The 27,130-nt window shown below is 40.7% G+C and overlaps 1 protein-coding gene across 1 annotated transcript; it reads right to left on the bottom strand.

Moving 5' to 3' along the window:
- Nucleotides 1-7,388: 7,388 nt before the first annotated feature.
- Nucleotides 7,389-13,118, bottom strand: LOC114546595 (protein phosphatase 1 regulatory subunit 29). Its single transcript, XM_028565489.1, has 5 exons — nt 12,933-13,118; nt 10,994-11,143; nt 9,467-10,461; nt 8,328-8,964; nt 7,389-8,249 (listed from the first exon to the last, which is right to left on the bottom strand). The coding sequence occupies exons 1-5, from the start codon at nt 13,095-13,097 to the stop codon at nt 7,389-7,391; spliced, it is 2,808 nt and encodes a 935-aa protein (XP_028421290.1). The 5' UTR covers nt 13,098-13,118.
- Between the last annotated feature and the right edge of the window lie 14,012 nt (nt 13,119-27,130).

Raw genomic sequence — 27,130 nt, 5'->3', positions numbered from 1 at the left:
AAAGCTGTCGGGACCCCACAAGTATACTGGACCCCACGAATATAGTTAAACAAGCCAACACACACACACACACACACACACACACACACACACACACACACACGCACACACACACACACACACAGGATGATGCAAATTCTTACAGAAGAGCCAGTTCAATCTTCCAAAAGGACACACTAAAACTCTCCCGCTGTTTTTTTCTTCTTTTCTCTGCCTCTCCTGAAAAACAAGGTCCTTGAAAAGGCCAGTGGTGACAGGCATATTATCAGCTCTTCAGCATAGCTCTCAGGGTATATATGTGTGTGTGTGTGTGTGTGTGTGTGTGTGTGTGGATGGTTGTGCCTGTATTCATAAAGCCGAAGAAAAAACATCTTTGTCTGAAATAAAATTGAATCTAATCCTGAATATTCACATATAAATATGGTTGTAGTAGTTGGTTAAAAATTGTGCTCTCATTTAATCTTTGTATCTTTTTGAGGGAGGTATCCGAAAAGCAAAGGGCTTCTTCAGTTGTTGTAATATGTAATTGAATATAGGTGGCTACTCTGAGTTGTGATTTTAAAGTCAGACAGATCAGAAGAACCCATGAGAACTCCAAATATGACATTCACAATAAGCAATTTCATTCCAACATACACAAAGATAACAGAGTAGAACGGAATTATGAGAACTGTAACACTACAAATACAAACAGTTGAGAAAGGGAATGCATAAATTATACAGAGAATACGTAACAAAAACAGAGAAAAAAGACACTTAGGCTTTTATGCCTGTAAAGACACTAAGTTCATTTCTACAGATGTTTGGTTCCCATCCGCCTGCACATAAAACTCGCCGTTTTGGCACTTTTTAAGACCATTTGTTTCTGTAAACGTGGATAGAAATATTCAGTCCATACTTTGTGTGGGCAGGTGTGAATATGGTATGTTTTATGTGTGTGGGAAGGTGTTTTGTGTGTAAACGCGTGTGTGTGTGTGTGTGTGTGTGTGTGTGTGTGTTGTGAATACTCAGTTATGTGTGGAAAGGTATATGTTGTATGTGTTCTGACATTTCATGTCCATATAGTGTAACTCTAATCTATTCAAACACGTACAGTATATTAATTGATTCTCTACATTAGTGTCTGTGCGTGTGTGTGATTGTGTCAGAGTGTTTGTTTGTCACAGTTGGCCTCCGGTAGAAACTCCTCCTCTTTTGTTGTATGTTAAATTCATAAGGGAACTCCCTCCATTAGTCTATGTCATTCGGTTGACAATGAGTCAAATGATCAACAGATCAAGTCAACCCGCGAATGATTCATCACAGTAACGACTCAACCTCAACAGCAGACAGACAGCATTGTTTGCAGTAAAAACCACAGTCCTGCTTCCTCTTTAGAGCCATTAAAACTATCCAGGGCCAAGGTCAGCTAAGCGAGTCTTATAGGGGCTAGTGGTTGAATTTCCTGTGTAGCTTTCAGTTAGATACAAATATAACAGTCAGGGGCAGAGCATCTCTTAAGGGAAAAAAGGTAATTTCTTTAGGCAGAGCCAAACAGCAAATTAAAGTGTAGAAAGTACTCAATGAGAGCATACCGATGCCAAGAAAACATAAAAAAAAATTATTATTATTGTAGAGTCCTGACCCAAATTTGCAGCAAAATATATTTTCATTCAAGTGCAGGAATTTGTCAAAAAAGAATAAAGAAATGGCTCAAATATCAACATTACGAAATATTTAAAACAAAAAAAAACAGAACTGTAAGCATATACTCCTTGGCAGATGAATATTAAAAAACATTCTTGACATTTATGCTAACAAAATGACAGGCCAGGTACAGTAGCTAGCCTGTATAGCTTGTGTGACTTGCAAACTAGACAATCTAAGTTAAATTAAATGAGAAGGTAAGTTACACTGACTCTGGCCAGTTTGTGTTATTCAGCTCATAATAATATGACTGATTACTCTCCATGTTTAGTGTTCACTGTACTTTTTTTAAGGGAGGGGGGGATGCTTGTGCTCTCAACTGAGCCTTTCCAACAGTGCATTCTCCAAGTCTGCACATTGCCTCCAACAACCTTTGTCAATCAAATGATCTATTTGATTAAGATTCAGATTTTGGACACGGTATACAGCCTTAAATGAAGGTCTGACTTTGAGACAATGCAAAGAAGCCTCCTAAACATTTGACTCTGCCTAACAAGATTAATCACAGCTAAGGAGATACCTCCAAAGTACAGCAGCTCTGCATACATGTTTGTTTGACTCAAATGTAACAATCCATGTGGCTAAAATGGGCATGGTACTGCCACACCACGAACAATTTAAGATACTGCTTTGTTACTACTGGTCCTGGACCATAATTGAATTAACATGTTCAACAATTTGCCTTGTTATTGTATTTATAAGGCATTGGAAGAAATATATTGTGTACATTAAACTAAATCATTGCAGATAACTCTTCTCCAAGAGCAGCATGATGTAAGTGAAAGTTTTGATAGCAGTAATGAACTGTGATTTAAGCCCTGGATAGCCCTGTTTAGCCCTATAGTCGGAAGCAGTTCCACCCTGTCACACTATAGCAGAAAAATACTCTTCAAATTGCACCAAACTGCAGCTTCTGAAATGAATCTGATGTAAAAAGGTATTATATTTTACATGTTTACAACATAAATATATTATTCTGTTTAGCAGAATGCACAATTTTGTAAGGGGAGATAAATGTACCAGGGAAAAGTTGGAGATTAAAATTCTAGGGACATTTGGTCTAACTTCTGTCCCAGGACTCCTATTTTCTGCACTGATATTAAAGTCCAAGAGAAGTGACAAAATGTTATGCTCACAGCCCTGGTTCAAAGTACCATTAACTTGTGGCAAAGGAGGAAGGGGCATAAGGGGATAGGAAGAGGAATGCTTCTGGGTTTACACCTGCAAGTGTGAAGCCAGCCTCTATCTAAACAGTTTTTCAATGTTTACAGCATTAAAACAAAATCCCTGTTTCCAATGCAGACCTTTTTGTATGGATTCAAAAGTTTAATTAAACAGGAGCAAAGAGACCTCGCTGCCATTCCCAGGGAACCATTGAAAGTATACAGTTTCTCTGCCAGAGGTTTGCATTGAAAGCAAATACGACTCCAAAGGGAGGCAATCGAGAGGGTTGTTCCATAATTTTACATTACTATTAATTTGTGTTATTCAATAAGCCCGAACTTCAAAAACTTACAAAACTGAAATGAGAAACCAAACTTGTGTAGCAATGAGTCCCCGAGGCAGGCAGCAATATTGTCTAGAACAGTGAAAAAAAACCATAAATTAGTTTGTGGCATATAGAAACTATCTACACTAGTTCTTAGCTTATTAAAAAGCTTGTTGCCTATTCACCAGAGCTGTTCCGCCCAAAGACCCCATTAATCACAAAGACTATAATCTTAACGTTAACTCAGATATCTCTGCACTTAGACTTTCTGTGACCCCAACTTGGGAAAACAAGAGGCCCTGTAAATGTTTTTTATTGTTATTTTGTCCAGAGCAGACCCCATGCCTGATTACCAGTTCCAACGTACTTCTGGGATTCACAGCTCTGGATAGAGAGGGTTTGACTCTACTCCTCAGAGACTGCCACAAGTTGTTCCATCTCAATTGTTTCCTGGAGTTATTTTTCTGGAAGCCTGTGACTTTCAGGGATTCCTCCACAGTGAGTCATCATTTTTGTTAATTGGCCAGACTAGAGATAAGAGACACAGGCAATCCCTAAGGTACAGTATCTGTACATCCGTCAGTCTCAATTTGTGGCCACTGAGGACTGGAGTCAGACACCCTTCATTGTAAGGAGATCAAAAACGTGCTGTCAAGTGAAAATAATGTAGATGATTCAACTGTGGACGAATACATACTTATGGAAATATATCAACTGAGAAAGAGGAGCAAGGCTTGGTTGTATCTTCAAACTGAAATGCATTATATTAGTGATATGTGCATTTACACAAACAGGGCAGAGCAAAATAAAATGTATTTGGAAAGCAAATGAATTAAAGAGTAAGTGTAAATAATTAAATAAAAGCATAAGGGACAATAAGAACAATGGACCATTGGACAGAATGATTAATGATATCAAATTATATCAAATTAAGACAATTGGACATTGTGCTTATGAATAACTAAGCTAGTTATTTTTTACATCCAGGGAAAAACCTTGATGCTATATGTAGGTAACCTCAGCTCTATTCCACCCATTCTTCCAAATGAAGCCATTATTTTTTAAAAAGCTTCCACCTTTACATAGCCTGTGGTACTAATCTAAAACTAATTGATTGGTGATTCCTTCGACCTAAAACATAGGAGAGCTGCCAGTGGAATTTGAACAATAGGCCAAAATAGAAAACTGGGCTCTTTATAAAAATGGAAGCTGTCCAACTGAGTGCCCAAGGGAATTTGCTCTGTTTTTTTATGTGGTCCAACCCGACCAAATTAAGTTCTATTGATCTGATAGCAGAGTAATGACGCGCCTTGGACATCCCATTGTGAATGCTAGTGGGTCTATTGGATCGGCTGCCACAGATGACACAGAGAGCAGAGGGAAAGTCATTATTCATATGAAACACAATGGAATATCAAAAGCTAAAACAGTGGGTAGATCACTACAGCATAATTAAATGGTTGGTTCACCCAAAGTACAAAACATATTTTCTCATTTCTCCCTCGAGGTATCTAGCTGTTAAAATAGTTTTTCTTTCATTTGCCCAGGTTTTGAGATATCTGTCTGAGATTCCTGCCACTACACCAACAGTAGAAGTGAAGGTAATTTGTTTTTAGTGCTCACAGCATTGACTTAATTTCTAGTTAAGCAATAGAGTGTAGTGTTTAGGCAAATGGTCCAATGTGCATCCTCTTTATGCACATGAATTTTCTTCTGTTACTTCACAACAGATTTATCTTCTAACTTCTGAATAGGGCCCAATTCTGTAGACAGAGATCTTCATAGGTCAAAGCGTAAATGCCACCCATCGCTTTCCCTTTCCTCATCAAACTCACACCTTGAACAGCGGGAGAATTCTAGACCTGTCAAAACGATGATATCAAAGTTAACCCAGAGGAAAATCAAATAGAAATGCATTACCTCCAGGCATGATAGACTGGTCCTTATTGACCGATCTGACTCAAAAGACTATAAGTAAGTAACAACGCACGGGAGGTTATTTCACCTTACCTTGGCCTAAACATACAGTCATGGTGAAGCATAAATTTGACCTTAGTTTTTTTTATAGATACTTTTTTATAGTCTTACTGAGGACCGTTCCTGGTTAAGCATCTGATGAGGGAGGCAGGGATAGAAGAAAGATAGGCAGACCAAGAAAGCCGTCATTAATTTCAATCAGGCTCCCAGTCTGGCAGAGTTAATAATATCAGCACGCTCTTCTGACCTCAGATGATGGTACGACATCAACCTCTGCAAATTACTCAGTCATTTACCCCATTAAGTTAGACAGAGGTGGCAGGCAGGGGGAAAACATGGAGGAGAATGAATTAATTAGACTTTTTAAAACAGAATTAATACCTTTTCAATTGAGATGTATCACAGTAGAGAAAGAGAGGTCAGGATGGCAGTGGTGAGGATAGGAAGAATGGGCAGAAAAAGGAATACTGACTATATAGACCTGCTGACATTAATATTTTCCCAGAATGGATGTCACTGCAAAGGTAGTGCATAAAGATAATTTATATGGATGAGAAGTAGCCTTCTTTTGTATATCCAAAGCATTTGTACTGTTAGAATCATCAGCATTTGTGTCTCTTGTGTATGACAATGTTCTGTGCATAATGTGAGTGAGATAAACATTTGTCTCATAACAAAGTCTCTTCGTTTGGTCTGTAATAATACCAAGCCTTGCTCCTATTTGTTTCAACAGATAAAGCCAAACCCAAATCCTAAATAATAAACCAAATAAAATCCTTGGGGCTACATTATTCTCTATTAACCATATTGAAAAGGAAAAGCAAATGCAGTATAATAAATATAATTAAAAAGTTGTGAAATCATACCTCACTTTGGGCACTTTGGTTCATAGCAAGCTCCAGCCCAGAGCAAAGCAGGGTCATATAGAGTGAGTGGACGGCCATCCAAGCAGAGTATCGTTTGGGCCTTCACTCTGGTTATCTTCTATTGTATCTTGCTGTATAGTACAGGGAGCATATGACATCTTTATATCGTCTTGAGCTGATATAAGGACCCTATTTTGTCTCTTCAACGTTGGCATGTTCAAAATGAGATGCTGCAAACCTCTAACCTGCTTTCAATCTGCCTTTATTCCTAAATGTGATTACCAGGTTCTTTAATATAGCAGCTAACAACTGTCTTGCCAACCTGCACAACCCACCCTAAAGTAATTTCTGCATGACTTGCACTATTGAAATGTAAATTTCCAACCTCATAGCTTCCCTTCTCAAAAGAAATACGCTACACCTGTAAATAAGAAATGGGCTAGCAGACAAAAGTGCCTGCCGATCTTGAAGGGGTTTAATTCACGTTATCTAGATTGACAAGCAGGCTGGGCCACACACATTCATGTACACACGCACACAATTCCCCAACTGGGAGGATATCTATATGCAAAACATCTCCACTAAGCCATCCACTTTACTACCGTAAGGGAGGCTGAGAATAATGGACGACTCAGCCTCAACCCCAACCCTATTCTCCCACCCACACACTAAGACTCACCCCAGCATGCACATACTGTATACATGCCCACACACCGTTGAACATACGTAGTTAGGTGTTTCAAATCGATAAGCATGCTCAACACACATCCACCCCGACCTATTCTTACACTGGCTAAATGCCAGGAAGAACAATTAGCCCGCTAAGTACCATCTAATGTCCGCCCCCAAAGAGGGATATTCAGGCTACTCTAAAACAAATGCACCTAATTCCTCATCCTGCTCAGTCCCTCATTATCTCCCTAAATTATGCTTCTATAGGAGAACAGGTGTTGGAGGTGCAGTGGAATGATTGTTGTGTGAATGGTGGTTTGATGGGATTAGAAGCTGGAGGGGGGGCTTCTGGTGAGATAACCGAGCTACAGTGTACCAGTATTGAGGTAAAAGACAGGTAACTGCTTGTTACCACCTCTTTTTTGCTCATTAGTAGGGATTCAGCAGGTCTACGGAAGCTTGCGAGGGCCAAAGTGCCCAGTATAAGGTAGTCTGCTGAACAGCTTGATTCTTGTCAATTTTCTACTTAGTATTGTGGAAAAATATCACCCAGGGAAACGACCCATGTCACTTGACACCTCACAGGAAATATCATATATCTTGCTACATTAACATATATTCCCCTTTATTAGTCTGCTGTTGGGATCCAACTTCAGAATCTTCCTAAGAACATTCAACTTAGCTTCCCTCACATCTGCTCACAGCTTCTGCTGGGCAGAAACCCCCTTCCAGTAGTCCAAAATATCGTGAAGGTCCTCGTCCTTGGCAAACTGAACCTTCTTACGCAGGGCGTGGCCTGCTGCTATATAGGAGGCCTCTTCTCTTGGGCTTTTCTTGTAAGGCCGGAATCGCTCCCAGATCCGCAGTGTGCTCTCAGAAGAATACTCAGGACTGGAGGAGTAGCCAGAGTTGTAGTTGTGGTGACGAGAAGGAGAGAGCTGGGAGTAGGTGGCTGTGGCATCCCTCTTGGTGCGGCCCAGTGGCTTCAGGAATGAGGCCTTTTGGGCCTGTGAGGGTGAGTCGTTGCCGCCCTCATAGTAGAGTGCAGGAAAAGAGTGGCGGTGCTCGGAGCTGTGGTAGTCTGGCTGAACTTCCAAGTGGTGCTGCTGCTGTCCAGGGCCAACTCCCGCACCTCCACTCCCCTTATTACACCCCATCCCGCCCCCATTCACACTCACCCCACCACCATTTATGTTTCCCATCCCATTCCCGTTGCAGCCTCCTATTCCGCCAGCTACTCCACTTCCACCCCCTCCACCACAACCCACAGGGCTGCCTTTTTCGGTTGGGTACTTGGGAGGATCGCTGCGCTGCTCAGGGATATCCACACTGAACACTCTGTTGCTCTTGACAGATCCCACAGCGGGGACACCACAACGGTTCTTCACTACAGCAGTGTCAGCGCTCAACTGCCTCTGAAGGGGCCGCACTGCATTGGCTGGGGGTGGGTCACGGTAAGGAGGGGAGAGGAACCCCCCACCACTGATGCCTGGCCGCTCAGACAGGGGCATGACCAGGGGCACTGGGGCCATAGAAGGGGGGTGAGGTGGCTGATGTAGCTGAGGATGAGGATGTGGCTGAGGATGTGGCTGAGGATGGGGCTGAGGATGAGGCTGGGGGTGAGACTTTAGATGCACCTTTGGAGAGGAGGCCATGATCTGATCTCCAGGGTGGCCTGGAGAGAGGGGCAGGAGGTTGCGGGGGAGGGACGCAATGCAAGTTGGTGGCTGGGAGGAGGAAACAGAGTTGCCATTGTCAACCGTGGTTACAACATTAGCAGAGGCATCCAGCTTCAGAGCATCAATGCAGTTGTTGATGATCTGGTTCACCTTGTCCACCTCCTTGGCAATGGTGGAGATCTCTGACGCTGAGCCACGGCCATCATCATCCGAATCCTCCCCAGCCTCTATCCCATTCTCAGCCCCGCCTCGCCTATCCACAACTACCTCCCCTGCTATCACTGCTCCTCCAGCTCCCACCCCTCCCTCTCTGCCTTCCCCTGCCACTCCCGCTGTCCTCACATCCATGTAGTTGCCCTTGCCGCCCATTGCCTCAGAGAAGGCAGTGGCCATTTTTTCCACCTGCGGCAGGGTGGAGAGGCGAGAAGAACTGGTGTTGGCTGAGCCATGGAGCATGCCTGTGCTAGAGGAGGCAGATGGGGGCAGCTTGCCTCCTGCTCCTCCTGAATGGTGGTGCTGGTGGTGAGCCTGCTCCTGGAGACGCTGCATGGCACCCAGGTCATTGGCCACTGCCGCGGCCGCCTCTGGGCCATACCTGAAGAATAACAGATTCACTTTAACACAGACAATACATATAGTTTTATTATCTGATCTCATATTTTGTACATCATGCACATTATACTAACAGCATGATTGCAAAATGCAGTTGTACCTAATAAGTTTTTTTATAAGTTAATTTGATTTAATATGTCCTCTCAGTGATGCCATGGGGTGACAGAATATTGCTGTTTTAATTAAAGAAACTATGAAAAATAACAAGGCCCAAAGCCTCAACAAAGTATGGTTGGGGAAAATGTTTGTAGTTAGAATAAATGAGACTTTTCAGGGCTTCGAATCAAAACAACTAATGAACTGATGCCTTTAGCAGAACTTGTTCCAAAGAAATCAATTTTACCCAAGGGACACACAGTAGTGTTCATTTATGTTGTGGCTAAACATGTCAGATGCAGTCAATATCTCTATATTGGCTCTTCAACAATTCATTGTTATAATGTGGCCCTTAAGACTTCCATTAACATAAAAAAACTGTCTAGTACCTCATCTCCAAAATAGTTTTCTTCACACTTATAGCTTTCTTCTTCTCTTCCTGGATGCGTCGTCGTCTGAGACAGTAATAGACTAATCCAAGCACAATGACCATGCCAAACAGACATCCCAAGATGGTCATGATGTAGTGGGTAGTTGTGGATGGATCGGTTTGCTGGTCCTCTGACCCCATAGCTCGTGTGGAAAAGGTCAGACAGGTGTGGTTGTAGCGTTGAGTTTTGCTTGCAGAAGCCACACAATACGTGTAATTTGTGTGAGGTTTCAGTTTGTCCAAAGTAAGTACCTCCTTCTTGTTTTTAAGTGGCTTGATGTCTTCAACAAACGTGTGGTTGTATTTGGAGAGGATGTACATCTTACTGTATGGTCGTGGGATTTGCACCATTAGAGAAGCAGTGTAGAGGGAGACAGTTTGAAGCTTCATGGAAATCTGATGGTTATAGGTAGGGTCTGCAGTGGACGATATGGTTGGTTGGTGGTACAGACCTTGGTCTGGGTTGTCCAAACCCATACCTGAGCCATCTTGATCCGGTGTCTGGGAGGTCATCCCTGGAATTATCACACCATCGCGACACATTGATAAAAGAGCGTAACGGGCATTTTTTCCGTTTCCGGGCAGCGGGCTCAGAAGTGGATAACCAGTCATTTCCAGAGGGGTTTCGCACTGGAGGCGGTCATAGGTGTGCGTTACATTGTTAAACACCTCCAGCCAGGTGAGGAAGCTGTAGAGCTCACAGCCACAGTGGAACGGGTTTCCTGCTAGTTCACACACCAGCAGCCTGTTGAGGACAGTGAAGGTAGATGGGTCAAGACGGGCCAACTTATTGGAAGATAAGTCCAGGCTGCTGAGGCTGGGGCACTCCCAGAAGGCATTGGTGGCAATGACCTCAATAAGGTTGTGTTGCAAAAAGAGGCACTGCATTCGGCCCAGACCTCTCAACATGCCCTCAGTCAGGTTTGTCAGCTTGTTGTAGCCCAGCTGGAGAACCTGAGACAGAAAAAGAGAGTATAGCCCCTTGACATTTTTAATAAACATGACAACAAATCTAATTGCTAATCATTTGGTGGGAGGTGTTTTTAAGGAATGCAATTTACATCAATAGGATATGTTTTATCAGGACTAGAGACATCATTGAGACACTTTTCTGCTTTCTATAAGTTAGAAAGTTTTCAACAGCCACCTATGAACAGGTTGAGAGAACTAGAGTTTGTGGTTGGATGATTTCAGAATGTATTCCTAGTTCAACTAAAATATTGCACTGCATTGTGTAAGAAAAACTTATATATTAATAAATCCAATAAAATTTAATTGTGGTTTGGGGGGTGTTCTCATTCAGATCTGTTTACATTTCCATGACCAGCCTCATTTAGCATAGACTTCTAAATGAGATTTCTATTATAAAGGCAACACAAATTATTCAACCACATTTGTAGAAATGTATGAGCGTTAAGAATATTTTTATGATTTTAAATTAAAGATAAACAAATACATGCAAAAAGTTGTGTTTTTGGCTGCAGACCTGTAGGTTGGCCTGTCCAGCAAAGGCCCCATCCTCGATGTAACTGATCTCGTTCTTGGTAAGATTGAGGTCAGTAAGGTTTGTGAAGCGGTACATGGAGGTAAATAGCACAGCCTTAAGTTTGTTCTCATTCAGCCTCAGGTCATGAACCTACGGGAGACAAGAGAGTGGATGACTTTCAGTTGATGTGTTGTACCCTCTGGCAGCCATGGAGGAGAACCTAAACACTTTGCCAAAAATAGCAGCCAAGAGCATACAAACATACAAGTTTGCTGTCTAATGAGTAATTTCCCCAGTTATACATTTGGTCAAAATTTGTTCAGTTAATCACAGCCTGTTTGCAAGCAGCTGAGCATCCAGCCTGAGATATCTAGCAGTGGTAAATGTTGATGCTAGAAATGGAATGTAGTTGCTTGTTAATATTAAAGCACCCAACGGTAATGTTTTCGGTTTTAATCAGTTATGCAGCAAATTGCAGATGGTAATTGAAATACCTGAAACACTTAATATATTTTAAAATGTCCCTCTGTTGCTTGTGTCCCAAGCACTGTCTTCTCTCTCTCTCTCTCTCTCTCTCTCTCCCTCCCTCCCTCTCTCTTTTTACTCAGGCTTCTCTGTGCTGGACCATCGGACATCCTGGGACCTCTCTCTCTCTCCTGGCTGTTGGTGCCTCATTCCACATGTTGGATCTGGAACTTGTTTCTCTCGGTCCCCCTGTGTATTTGTTTCATTCTCGTATCTGTGTGAATGATGTGCTTCAGTTTTGCTTCTTGGATGTGTACAGTATGTGTAGCCTGTCCTGTAGGTTACAGGGTGAAGAGGATGTTGTGTGTCTCAGGCTCTAGCTGTTTGGTGACACAGAAGCGTCTTGACATCATCCATGATCCATCTTTTTCATATATGTCCACATTCATAGTCTTTATTGTAATTCTATCATGTTGTTCTATTCTGTACACATGATATCTGTCTGTCCTGGGAGAGGGATCCCCTCTGAGTTGCTCTTGTGATTTTGTAGTAGTTAGGTAGCCAATAATTCCACAAACAATAGCAACACAAAACTGGTTTATGTATCTCTTCTACATCACCAACGTAACCTATTTAGCAACTATTTGCTTTAATAATATCATCACAGCCACATAAAAATTGAGATATTATTTCTGCCATGGTCACTATCATTGGACAGATGAATATAACCTTGCACTTGATTAGGAAAATGTAACATGCAATCTAAACCTGAATCTAAAAATGATTAAATTACATTATGAATACTGTATTACCATCACTGTCATAGTTGTCACCACAATCAACATATTATCACAACCATCACAATGACCCTGTTTACTACATTCTTGCAGATACAGCTGCACCTGTGAAAAAAACTATTAGGCTCATGGCACAATGCTTTGAGTACAACAATTTATGCAAAGGCTATGTGTTTAACTATAACATGCATACTATAACATACATACTAGGGGTTTCTACTAGGGGTGTAACGATACATTGATCTGGCTCGATATATCAATTTAATCCTCAACGATTCAATATTATTGATATTATCGAAAGTATCGATACATCTTTACAATGCACCTTTATTTTGCAATTCCCATTTATATAATCATTATGTTGCATTAAAACATGTAGTTTTTTTTTTTATTTAAATGTCTGGAAGAGCATAATAATGAAATTGTCAAATCATATTTTAGGTGTTTTTTTGTAAATATATATAAATGTAACTGATGACTATGTTAAATGTGCTTATGTATTGTCCCGTATCGGTCTTGAATCAAAATTGTATCGTGGCAGAGTTTGTGATATCCGTAAATATTGTATCATTGTCCAAAGAATCAATATAATATTGTATCGTGATAAAATTTGTAATCTACACCCCGAGTTTCTACCACGGTATGAAAGGCCTACAGATAAATAAGTTCATACTGACCGTGCTGTTGATGTGCTGGGGGATGGTCTCGTATGGAGGCTGGTTCTGACTGCAGATAGCCAGCCAAACATAGCCTTTGTCCCCCTCTATCAGCCAGCAGTCCCCTTTCACCATGGCAGGCAGGTGGAGGAGGAACAGTGTAGGGAGCAGGAGGGAGAGAAACATGGAGGACAAACAGAGTCTGCTGGCCATGGTTTGGATTAGGAGTGTTTGAGAAAGGAGGGGCAAAAAATTTGAGTTGAAGGCGGAGAGGCAGCGAGTAGCAGTTTCAAATTAGAAAGGACTGCAGGTCAGGGGCAAGCAGGTTAAATCTACGTAGAGAGAAAGGTGAACGGAAGGGCGTCTTCACGGTGATTAGAGCTGAGCTTGCAGCATGGCAGCAAGTCCTGTCCCCATCTTAGGTGTTCCACGTCAAAGGGTTTTGGAGACTGTCACCCCAGCAGCTACTCATGGCCCCTGACAACCGTATGTCTCGACAACACAGATGAGGAAATAGTCCCTCTCAGAGAAAGGCAGAAGGCCTATATAACAGACAGAGAGAGAGAGATAGGGGGGGGAGGAGGGAGGGAGAGAGAGAGAGAGAGAAAAGAGGGGGGCAGAATATTAATTCTTATAATAATTATTTAGTGATAATGACAAAATGATTGAGACTATGCAGAACATTGTAATACAGTTCACATATCCCCAAATGGTTTTGAATTAATTAAGTTTAGGTCTCATTTCTAAAAGCACAGTGTAAAATAGAAAAGGTATATGAATCTAATACCCATGCTACCCAATCCCTTCAAGGTAATGCACCACAGTAATAAATCCGTTACTTGCCATGATTATTTCAATAAGTCTTAATAAAGCCCGGAGAAATATATTTTGACTTTTTAATTCAAACCAGGGTTTTTATGTTCTGTAATTATTCATTTTCATGAAAATAACAGCCTCATATGAGAACAAATTGCAGCTCTTCTGTTCATACATTAGCATATGATGCACCAATAAAAATGGAAATTGCCAAGACTATGAAAGCAACACCGCTTTTCTTTGGGTTTGTCATTGTTTATAAGGTTTGCCAGCTTGCTGCTGCGGTTCTATTATTTCAACTTTGACGTACATAATAAAACAATAAAAATGTAATAGCTGCTGTTATATAAGGGTGAAAACGGGAAGATGGGCTAAGTGGAAAACAGAGCAGGGCTGTTGTAATTTGCATGTTTTAACAGGATACTAGTTGACATTTAGCTATTTACCTTTCTCAGGGGATTAACTGTGGATTAGGCTCTAATCCAGCATAAAATAGTATGTATCTCATCACCACAGCTCTGACTCTTTTAATTTGTTTTCAAAGTTTTGATTCCTTCCCCGGGGGAAAAGTTATCTGGCCACGACATGAATGACAGGGAATTGATAGTAAGAACAACAACTGGGGAACAGACTCTTCTTGAGTACTCCATCTCAATTCCAAATACATTTCCCTCTCTGCTTTATAGGTTGTGTCAGACAGATTAAAAAAACATAACCTGATGCAAGAAATTAAGCAATGACATGGTTCAACCTAGTCTCACTTTGCCAGACCTTCCTCTACAGCGCTGTGGAGGAAGGTCTGGCAAGTCCACACAGCATTCTGGGATGGGAGAAAAACTTGCTCTGGTTTATTGGCATTTTTTTTAAACCAATCACAATCATCACTTAGCGCCGAACAGAGCCACGGTGCCTCTGCAAAATAGCCTTGGGAAGGAACTTGTTTTGGTGGAACGTGTACGTTCAAAGGTTGTTTTAGTCGTGCAACAGAAAACTCTGATTGGACAGATAGTCTAGCTAGCTGTCTGGATTTACCCTGCAGATATCTGAGGAGTAATTAACCATAGTCCTCAATAATCTACCGGAGTTCAAAATTCCAACACAAAGAAAGCGGAAGGTAACGTACATCCGGCCAAAAAGAGGGACATCTGGCAGAATTTCCGGCAGCAACGGAGCAATCCTGGAAGTGGAATATTGTTGATATAGAATAGGTTCAACCCAATCTACTCAGGAGTAATGGAAGCCAACTTTGGATACATCTGTTAAACTGGTCCATCCCTAATAGCCTGTCCTCCCCCTTGCCTTCCTTCTCATCCACTGCCCTGACACGCACCTCAGTTAGCCTTCAAGTCACTTCTCATTTCTGCCGCACCACACCCCCAGCAGCTCTCAGTCCATTCTTCAAATTGTTCCATGAAATTGATATTGACAATTCAATTCCTCCACCACAGGCCTTCAATTTGCCTTTGACCCAGCACCGTTGTCTTCCTTACGTGCGTCAGCCCACAACACCCACACTTACAAAAAAAGGCAATCACAGCTTTAGCTCAGTGGAACAACAGCTAAAGTAACCCCTTTCCACCTTGATAATTATGAAAGTCATTCATTAATCATTTGTTATGTACTCCGCTTTGAAGCAGATTTATTCCACAGATTTAACTGCTGCATAGAGCCGTGTGTGTGTATGTGAGCGTGTGTGTCTGTATGTGTGTGTATGTGAGCATTAGTTCACGGCACATTGTGATGAAAAGAAGCAAGCAAACTGAATTATATATCAAATAACGATTTGGACATTGATCACACTCATTCTTTTTTCATCCCATTTCTAAATTCCTTCTCTTCCCACACTTTGAAGACGACTCCAAGCCTAGTGTCATCGTGTAGTGATACAATCCTCACTATCTTTTTTTCGTACTAGGGTTTAAGGGAATGTACACAGTCTCTGGCACACATTAGCAATTTAATATTTTGGAGACCACAAAAAAAATACAGTGTCGTTCTTGTGATTACCGGCAGGCTGTTTTTCCCCCGTCGGCAGCTCATATTTACAGCATATCTGATACAAAATGACTGCTGCCCTGACATGGTACTGTGTATACTGTGCTCTGCAAACATAAAAGACCAGTCAGTCAAGACTCATTTCAAAGCTAGTTTTTACAGCTTAGACCAGCACAATATTTTTTTTTATATAAATATAATGCTGTAATGATCCAGACCACACTCTTCCAGTCCATCTGGGTCAGTCTCCTGTCTCCCTCTCCATCTCTGACTGTATTTCTTTTCATCAGTTTACTTCTTTCTCCTCTTTACTGTCCCTTTCTTTACTCTGCCGACATTGTTTTAAGCCTGCTTATCTCTGCTGCCTTTCAACTAGAAACACAAATTAATATGCTTCATCGCCAAAACACAACCTGACACCTTTTGTGCGCTTTCACATCCCCTCCTCGCTGCTTTTATCACACCCTTGCCATTGATTTTATTTTGACAAGAAGCCAGAGGAAGAGACAGCCTTATTTTCCCCCTCCGTTTCTTCTCCAAACAAGGCTCTCTTTGTGTTTAATTAATGTTCCTGATAGCTCGGCTTTAATTAAAGCTTTGCATCTGACAAACAACAGTAATGATGTCAAGTCACAGAAACAAATGGAAAGTTCCCAAAGTAAGCCCGATAGGGGATGAGGGCCCCCGGTTTCCTGGTGTTTGTCCTCATTGGAAAATACAGATCTCAGATTTAGGTTGAAAGTAATAATCAGTAATTTGTAATGACTAAATGTGTTTTTCCACATGCTATCAATTGTTGATTCAACCAGAGATACTATAGGGAGTCAGTTTTCATGGATAATGAAAGCCTTTACAATCAAAACACTTTATATTTGCAATTGATAATAGGCTCCATGGTGGAATAGACACGCCCGCTCGCACATAAACTACAATATCATCTTTAGAAATGAATACTAAAATCCTCAAAGGGTGAATGTATGTACCAGATTTGATGGCCATCCATTCAAAAGTTGTTTAGACAGTTCACTTAAAACCACAAACTAGACTTTGCTAAAGTCATTAGGATACATCTGCTGGAACCATGAATATATTTACAAAATTTATAATCCATCATGGAACCTCTTAAACTAAACATTTAAGTTTCCCTTAAGCATGATTGGTCAGGTATTTATGAGCCACAATTATGTTCCAAATAATTAAACAATCACTCTTTTTTTTTTGCATTAAACATTCATATAATTGGATGCTCCATTTTCAGCCCAAGGGTGAAATATTTCAGCTAAGATTCATGAAGCATGGTGAAATAAAGCAGTGGAACAGAGTGACTGTCACCTGTACTCTAATACCTTTGCATATATATATATATATATATATATATATATATATATATATATATATATATATATATATATATATATATATATATATAGTTTGACTTCCTCACATGCTTGCTTATTGCCACCTTACTTTTCTTATCCATATTAACTCTTTCCACCGGTTCCATTCATGACACAGCTATTGGGCCTGACTGATAGCACAATCTGACAGAAAATAGGAAAAACTTCATTAGGTTTCCAGAGAGTTTAAAATGAAGTAAAAGCTGAAAAAAATTGACAAAAGTGACAAAATTAACTTGTGTTAAAAAAAGAAATTATATATATATAAGGAGGAATTGCAGATTTTGCTATTAAGGTATTATTTTGATTGCCAAAAATACTTTTAGTACTGTAACTGTGAGGGAAATGTGTGGACTCCCATCAGAGGATACACATTGAATCCCTAAAAGGTTAACTATTTGCGGACCAGACCATTTAACCATGAGTCTTAACTATCATAAAGATGTGGTTTTAAGGTTAAGGCTAGAATTGGGCTTAGATTGAAGTTAGGGTAAGGGCACCTTAAAATTCTGTGTCTGCCCAGTCTGAGCTGCAAGAGTTGAAGAAAAGCAACAACAATAAAGACAAGAGTAGCACAGCTACCCTGGAGACCAGGTCATGAACCTTTCTACTGAGTGAGAAAAAGAGAGACAGATAGATAGACAGGAGTAAAAAAAAAAACAGACAGCAGAGAGAGGGAAGCGCAAAGCAACATGACACCCAAGCCGGTGATTCAGAAATCCAACAGACCATCTAGGAAATCCGTCACCAGTCAGTCAGACAGACAGAAAGACAGCCTCCCAGTTTGCCAGCCAGACAATCAATCCAGTCCGTCAGCAGGCCCAACAGCCAGCCAATCAAATACATAACAAGCCAGTCAGTCGGCTAGTCAGTCACTGAGAATTAAGAAGTATGCCTAATAGTGCTATCTTTGCGTCCCAGCCTGCCAACCAGCCTGCCTGCCTGCTCTACCTTCAAAGCTGCTGCACTGTTCCTTCAAATCCATTTTCCTCGCTCCTGTCTCTTCTCTCTCTTCCTTTCAAGCTTTCATGAAGCGGCTGCACGGTTCCTTCAAATCCTGTGCATACAGTATATTCCCTCTCTTCACATGTCTCTTTCTGATTCTCTCAGGTTCATTTATTTCATGTCTTTCTGTTGGTCTCCGGTTAGTTTTCATGCTTGCATATACTTTATATTTTGTGTCTCTAAATATGTGTCCCTGGCTTTCTTAATTTTGCATTGTCACCCGTCTTTTTTGTTTCTGTTGCGATCACATGAATGGGTGGTCATCGGTCATTGCTTTTAAACGGTGCATGGAAAAACAGTTGTTCTTTTTTATTTAAAAAAAAAACACATACATGCTGATTACAATTAATGACAGTGAGTACATTGTTGCAGCATGAATCAAAAATATTACAGGTTCATTTTGAAGAAACCTCTCTAACAATATTCCAAAATAAAGGTTCTGAATTTTTGTAGTTGTTTCCTGTACATTGAACTCTCTCCAGTTTTGTTTAATGTGTATGTTACATCTGTTGGCTGTCTACCAGAAAAAATCCCACAGGGAGAGCATACCAGAAAGGAAGTTTTCAGCTGCTGAGTGCATTCAGCCACTTGCTGTGTATCTGTGAAAACCTGGTGGATTTTAACAATACAAATTGGGCAAGTTTTTCTTTTTTGATTTTTTAAATTGCGTTAACTGTAAAATATGATTTGTATTTTCAAATGTTGTGTAATGTGAAATAATGTCTTTGTGCGTATGGTCTGTAATGTGATGTTGTAAATTGTATTGTCACATGATAGATTGTAGGACCCCAGGAAGAATAGCTTTTAGCTTATGCTGAAGCTAATGGGGATCCAAATAAAACAAACAAAAACACAGCGTCTGAGACCGTAAAGTTTTAGGTCCAGCTGGATCAACAACTGAACATTTCTCCTGAAACCATCGCCCAGTCCTGTGGAAGGGCTACAAATCTCACTGTGGAATATTTTCATTGGAACTAGATTCTACTGAAAAAAAGGTCCCAATGAACTGATGCTTTAAGTCCTTGGATGGACTATTAAACATCACCAATTTTGGCACCGATGTCCAATTTACGTAATTGACTTACACGGTGGAACTTAACCTGCCTCATTTACTCCAGCCTCAGAGGCAAGCATGAATGTTTAGCCCAGCAAGTTATGTACATAGAGGTTATATACAAACGAGCCGAGAGAGCAGGGGGTTAATGAGGCTGTCTTTACACTGTTTGAGTAAAGAATGCAAGATCTGAGCTCTTGAGGCAAAGCCTTAACTAGTGCTGGGCTGCAGTTCTCCAGCTGCTTGTTCACTTATAATGAAAATTTGGATGTTGTTTGGGCTTGTTAGATTAGCATGGCCCCAATGGGGGTGTATTACAGTCTGATGTTCCTGCTATTTCTCTAGATGAGGCTCAGCCATGCTAGGTTGTGTTCTCATAAACTCAACCCAGAGGCATGCCCAAGGCTTTTTTCCTCAATAACTTGTAAAAGACTGTGTGAGTCATAAAAGAACATACTACAGGCAGGGCCTTCTTCATCCTACTGTACAATGTGTGTGCGTTCTTTTCCTTCTATCTTTGTGAAGACCAATTGAGTTTTAGACTGTAATGGTGACAGTATTTTTGGAAAGGCATACCTTGGCCGGTCTTTACTGCTCCCATGGGCTGTTTGTGGGTTACTACTTGATTTAAACAACATCTCCTGATAATGGCTTGTACCCAATATGCATGCTGCATCAAAAACAGAAATGACTGTCAGATTTGACAAATGCTTGTTTTGTTCTGTGTGTGTGTGTGTGTGTGTGTGTGTGTGTGTGTGTGTGTGTGTGTGTGTCAGTGGAAGGTGACTAATGCAGCAACTGGAATGACTGACGACAACGCATGTTGGAATTTTATTCCCCTTCTCTCACCAAGTTGGATAACTTCTACGTTGTGCTCCGTGACGTTGACCCATTGGAGCACAGAGCACCCTCAGTGCACGAACATGACATGACAAATCTAAATAGGAACGATGTTGGAGCTCTCTGGTATAACAGTGAAGTTAGTCCCTGTCACCTCCGCTCCGATGTATGTCATAAAAGTTGTGAACGAAAGCAAGCTAGGATTGGTCATAGTCCAACGACACAATGTTGATCTCCAAAGATAAAAATAGAACATAGTTCGATACTGGCATACTTTGTGAGGTATCTGTCTCGGACTTCGCTCACAGCATTGCAAAATGACTTAACAGAATTAACGGCAATTTGTCTTTTCTGAAACAATGTCCTGGTTTCTCGAAATAATCCTCGGCCTTCACTCTGAACAGTTTTCATTGGAACTAATCAGAGGCCTATGTTCTGATTTTTTTTGTGAGCTCACAAGTATAGAAAGATGGTTGCACATGTGTGTTCAGATTCCTTGTGTGGCGGTGAATGCATTCAATCCAAATGTACACAGTTACCACCAACACTTCATTGTAGTGACTTTCTGTGCTTGTGTGCGTACAGGATGTGCCCTTGTGCATGTGCGTATACATCTGCTATACCTCTGTGTCTTAATTACTTTTAAAACCCATGCAGAAGCTCTCCCCTCCAGCTCCACTCAGCAGGTATGTTGAGGTAACAGCCCTCTATGGGATCAGCACTTCCTTGCCGGGAGGGAGGCAGCAAGAGGAAGACAAAGAATGAGGAAAAGAGAGTGAGAGAGAGAGAGAGAGAGAAACAGAAAGGGGATAGCAAACGACGAGGAAGGTGGAATAGAAGAGGGATTTGTAGTGTGAAATAATTCATCAGTTTTAATTCTGCCTCTCAGTCATTCCAACAGGTTAACCCAACTGGGGTTTGAATCTCTTTTTTTCATGGTTGACCTTTTCATGGAAATGAGAGATGAGGATAAGGGGGAAGTGGATGACGAAGGGATGGTGGAGAAATTTTTAACCTTTATTTAATAAGGCAAATTGAAGGAAACACACGTTTCCCCCAGACCCAAATCCGCTTCAATCCAGGGAGGAGAGGATAAGGAGATTTCTTAGGAAGTACAACACTCTGTTAAGATCAATAACTAATCCATTACGAACTGCTACTTCAGTCTTTTTTCACAGTGATACCAGAAGGAGGGAATGGTTGGACATATGCACACATTCACACATGGAAGCCGTCCAGTGTAAGTGCCATGCTCTTCTTTTTTGGCAACTGCAGCAGCTCAGGGCCCAGTGCCTGGCTCAGAAGTAGCTCATTTTGAGTATAATGAAATGCTGCACAGTTTGATGTTGACATATTGTACACTATGCTGAAAACTGACATATTTACTTGATAGCTGCCAATTTAAAGGGTCGGTCCATCCAAATGACAAGAAATGACAGAAAAACACTGGTCCCTTATCCCCAGAGGTATTTAACCTCCAGTCAAGCAACAGATACGCTATCATTTTAATCTACACAGCAGTCATGGGCTCCGTGCAGGCTAACGTTACATGGGCGTGTATGCAAACTGAAGCTTTTACAGTACTTACACTTCAAGTCTAGTCAAACACTGCTGGTGACTATTGGTATTGGCATGTATTTTTTTCTAAGCCGCCGATTGCCCTGGATGGCAACATTACCGGTGTCTTTGCACACACATGACCCATCACATAGAACCTTACTTCCTCTGTTAACTGAGCTGTATACATTGCTTTTGTGTAGTTGGTACATTTGCATATTAACTGTATAATGTATTTTTACATACATATACTTTTTGAACATGGGAATCCTTATTTGAATCATTCACAATAATCGTGGAAGATATGTTTGCTGGGGACTTTGTTTTTGTTGGTTTTCTTGCCTGTGCTGAAATGTACATGTTCTTATTTATCTTTTATTTTTTAACATGTTCAACATAAACAAACTGAACAAAATGTTTTTATTTATCATGTCTTTTTTTCAGCTATCTAATCTTATATAAAGCATTTCCATTTTCTTGCCATCTTGTTTCTTTTCTTTGCTGTTCTGCGCCACATAAAATCCTTGTACCCATGTAATTGGTTAATAAAGTCTGATCCTGTGCGAATGATGACTGTCCTCCCTTAGAAGCAAAGGGGCTCAAAAATGACATGTTTACGTTTAAGTGACGAAGCCCTCCAGTGGCCCTATGACTCTTATCCAGTGGCAGCGAGAGGGAAGCAGGGGGATGTTATTATATAGAGCCACAGAGAGAGGACATGAATCAATGTTGGACTTTGACACGGTAGACCAGTGTTTGCTTCCTGTTTCTTACCAACAGTCGTTCGCTTCTCTTACAATCTTTCCCTGACCATAACTAACTCATTTTCTTGTAAACCTTCCTGTCACAACCGGAAATAGGTTTCTGTTTGTAACTGTAATTTGTAACGCTTTTGGAAGACATTGACGAGTGATCATGTCCTGCCTCAGAAAACGCGTATGTGTCGCTCTGGAGGACAATTACAAACAATGTTTTTTGTTTAATTTTGAGGAATTGGTGTCATGTAATTTTTCTTTTAACTATTACAAGGTCCCATGGCATGACAATTTCACTTTATGAGTTTCTTTTAACATTAATATGCATTCCCCTAGCCTGCCTATGGTCCCTCAGTGGCTAGAAATGGTGATAGGTGTAAACCCATTGACATATATAAAATGGACCAACGGATTCCGTTGCTCTGGACGGAGACCAGTGAAGGATATTAGAAGCACTTTTCCGGTGATAGCGGAGCGTTACTGCGCAATCTCCAACTGAGCTCGAAGATGTAGATGTAACGTAAGCAACCTGGTAGCTGTGCCAAGAGAAATCTCAATCATTCCCAATCTTGCAGACTGAGAGCGTAGGTATATGTTAGGAGATAACATAGGCACAGGCAAATTATTGCTAACTAAAGTGCTAGTTAACATTAGTAATTAAACTTAAACAGTTAATGTGAGTCGAAACTGTCTGCAAGCTTCTCCTGTACTATACGGTAATTTCTCTACTAGGCGACAGTAAGTCGCGTGGTTACGACACAATTGTTAGTAGCAAGGCCACACTCCCCCTCCACCTTGCCCCCCCTCCATTACAGTATGGGTAATTCACAATATTACTTACTTTTTGTTGGTATAGCCATGCAGTTAGATTTACTTGAAAAATATCTGTGACAAGCTATTTTTCTAAAGTATCATAGAAAGAAAAGACAAGACAAAATATCTATAAAACTGTCTGCAAGTTTTGCGCCATTGTCATCTGACTACATACTGTGTAAGAACAGTATTCTGACAATTGTTCACAAGCATCAACCTGTCAGCAAAATCATGTCCTTGACAGCAAACGAGGAGCTTGCACTGTAGAATTGTGTATTCCCTACAAACTGTCACAAATCAAGTCATGCGGGGACAGAGCGATCAAAATGATGGCTTTGGTCTGTCGTGCAAGCGTAGATAACAATCGAAACCGTCGGGGAAAAGTGGGCACATACATTCACATCAGCAGGGACTCGCACAGCTGCATATGCACTTCGACTTTTTCATACACACAGAAGCTCAGTGCACAGAACGTGGAGACACAGGCACGTGTAGATATATACTGGGAGACACTGATACACACAGCGACACGATGGGGTGCAGGTTGTGAGTCATCAGTCACAGTAATCTCCTTTAAACAGACTGAGGGGTTTTGTCTTGTCCTGCTAAACGTGTGGCAGCGACAAATGCAAACACACCATTCTTCATAAGACAGCATCTGTCTAAGATGAATTATGAGGAGAGGGAGAGGCTTTATAGAGAGGAAGTGGAGGTCCTCCAAACCAAACAACAATATAGGTTGTTTATTCCTATTCTTGCCTTCTAATACGACCCACAGGGGTGTTTCATAAATCACATACAAAAAAAGTAAGTAGAAAGCTAGTAAGAAGTAGCTGTTCCCATTAGGGGTGGGAATCACCAGAGGCCCCACGATACAATATTATTACAATATTTATGTCAAAAATATGATATTATTGCGATGTTTGCAATATATTGCAATTCATAATTGTTTTGTCAACTTTAAATCTTGCCCCAAAGAAAATCTGTTTTATCTAAAAAGAAATATTTCTGTTTTTGTTCATCTTCAACTTTGTTTTTTGCTTTTAATTGACAGGACAGCTGTTGACAGGAAAGGGGGGTGTGGGGGGAGGGATGACATGCAGCAAAGGTCTGCAGGTTGGAATCAAACCAGGGCCACTGCGGTAAGGACTGGGCCTTGGTACATGAGGTGCATGCTCAACCAGGTGAGCTATCAGGGCGCCCCTCACTGCAATTGTCAACAAAAAGTTAAATTCCCATGTCCATATATATATATATATATATTTATTTTTAAATAAATATATATATATATTTATAGCTACTTGTGCGTTTGTGTGTAATTCGAACTCTTTAAGAGAATAGCAGGGCTGGCATGTGTGTGCGCGCTTGGGGAGTCTGTGGTAGAGCGAGTGAGAGGGTGATGCAGATTAGCTTCGGAGAGAGTACCGACTCTAGAGTCATAGTGAGAGAAAAAAAGTGTCTCCCCTGTGCTTTCTGACCACGGTGGGAAATCTGTAGCAGGAAAAGTGAACCCTCTCCTTGATTTCATGTTGTTTATGGAGAACGAGAACCAGGAAATGAATCGGGGGGAAAATGCAACGCTACCAAGCCAAGCCATGTGCCGAGCCACGTGCTTAGTATGTAAGGACATTGGCAGCTTCTACTTAGATGTAGTTTTCCGTCAGATTCCCATCTGCAACAGCGCAAACAGAATTATGGATGCTGGACTTTCTCTTCACAGTTAGTGAAATTCTGACTGAAGCAATCCAACAGCATTTGTGTTGAAATTAAAATGTTCGCACTGCACGAACCACTGTTAAATGTGCATCAGGTGTTTTATCGACGACCAGCATTGAAATACTTTCTGTTATCAATTCTCAGATGTTTTCTCTTCCTATTCAGAGTTGGACCATTTTCTAAGAGCGCAGTGAAGGTTACTAGCATACTTTCTCTTTGGCAAAATCCAATTCAAAAACTTGTTTTCTGCGTGGCGAGAAAAGAAATAATGTCTTGCAGCTGATGTACTGCTTTGTCTTTTATTTGTTTTTTATTTGGAGCATGGACTGGAGAAATGACCTTACACTCTCAAAGAATCGTATCAGCAAGATCTGAAAGGAGGTAGATTATCAGACTTTACGTCAGTAAATAGTGAATGAGATTTCTTTAATATCAGAAAATTATATGATTCCCACTCTGACAAACTGACAAAAATAATATAATAAAATAATAAATATATTAATCATGCACCTGCCTCACATCCATACAAGAAAGCAACAAAATGGCATATAATTGTTTATTACTTTTTATGTTCTTCACAGAAAATGAGCCAAGGCCAATGAGTTTGAGTTATAAGAAATTATAAATAACATGATTTTTCTTTTAGCAAAACGGGTCCCACAGACCCGAACAACACAGAAGCGTTAAATTCCCGCTTCTTAGTGTTTGGCTGGAAACTGATCTTTCATTTAAAGCTCATGTACATGCACTTAACAACAAACTTAGCTTTCAGCTTAAAACATGATATCAATCAATAGACTGCTTTGACTATCAGGTTAGGAGAAGAATAGTTTCTCAGTTGTTGCTACCTATTCTGGACTATGCAGATATTATATATGCTAACACTACTGCCACTTGTCTACATTCTCTTGATGTGATATACAACAGCCTGTGCCGATTCGTCCTTTGCTGCCCCTATAGGACACATCATTGTGTAATGTATGAACAGCTGTCCTGGCTTGCACCCTCAGCCAGAAGAAAATATCATTGGCTTCAGTTCATTTTTAAATGTATTTACTTTCAATATCCATATTATTTATCGCAATATTTAGTGCCTTACAGTTCACAATATAGCCTTCGTCACAATGAACAGATCTTCTTTACTGTCCCTAGAGTTAATAGAGAAGTTGGGAAATATGCTTACTGTGTTCGAGCTCCTCGTGACTGGAACTGCCTTCCTGCATCTATTCGCTCGCTTACGTCTTTTCTTCTGTTCCAAACTGCTTTGTTAACACATCTTCAGAGTACTTGTCTATGTTTCTAGCTTTTCAGATTTGCAATTGATATGTGTCATGTTATGTATGTGTGTAGGCTATATATGAATGAGCTTATGTACATAAATGTCCATTGTGATGTTAACTTTGTCAGTTATATGTGGGATTATTGTGTTATATGTTATATGTTACATTAGTCGTTTCTCAAACATTTTACATGTGATAGGGATGGGGGTAGGGATATTGAGAGCTTATGTGTGTGTAGTGTGGGCATGCGTGTTTTTTATTATTATTGTTTTTTGTTCTTTTTTTTCTTCTCTTTTCTGTTTGATTGTATCTACTCTGTTCTGCTGTTCTGTTGTTTTGTACATGATCCTGAGGACCCCCATGAAAACGAGATGCTGCATCTCATGGGGTTGATCCTCTAATAAATGTTTTTAAGGTAAACAAAGATATTGCTGCCACCCAATAATCTCAGCACAGACAAAATGTGTTATGGGTTTACTTCCATCATGGCCTTGGCAGGATGAGGCAGCACTGTCTTATTATACAGCTGCTACGTCTCCCATCATCTATGGAGACACAGAGCTGAATTATTCCTCTGCCTAAAAAGGTTATGAGATTATGTTGGACACTGACCTGAATGACATCTGGGTAACATTGTCTCCTCACATATTGACTCTAAACTACATTTCCAGGATAATTGTGAAGCTGTCTGTAAAAAAGGACAACAGCGTTGAGAAGATTGTTCCATTTTCATATAGACAAGACCATGATGACATTATTTTATCATGCCTTTATTGAATCCATCATATCTTTTTCCTTAGTGTCATGGTTTGGGTGTGTTTCAGTTAAACACAAGAAGCGCCTGAATCAAATTGTAAAATGGTCAAGTAAGCTGACTGGTGAGTCCCAGCTGCACCCCACATCCCTGTATGCTAAACAACTACAGCGCATAGCTACGGCCATCTTAGAAGGTAGCCTACACCCTCTGAATAGGGAATTCCAGTATCTCCCC

This window comes from Perca flavescens, chromosome 2 (genome assembly GCF_004354835.1).
Source record: "Perca flavescens isolate YP-PL-M2 chromosome 2, PFLA_1.0, whole genome shotgun sequence".
Classification (NCBI taxonomy): domain Eukaryota; kingdom Metazoa; phylum Chordata; class Actinopteri; order Perciformes; family Percidae; genus Perca; species Perca flavescens.
This window is presented reverse-complemented; position numbering and strand designations above follow the sequence as displayed.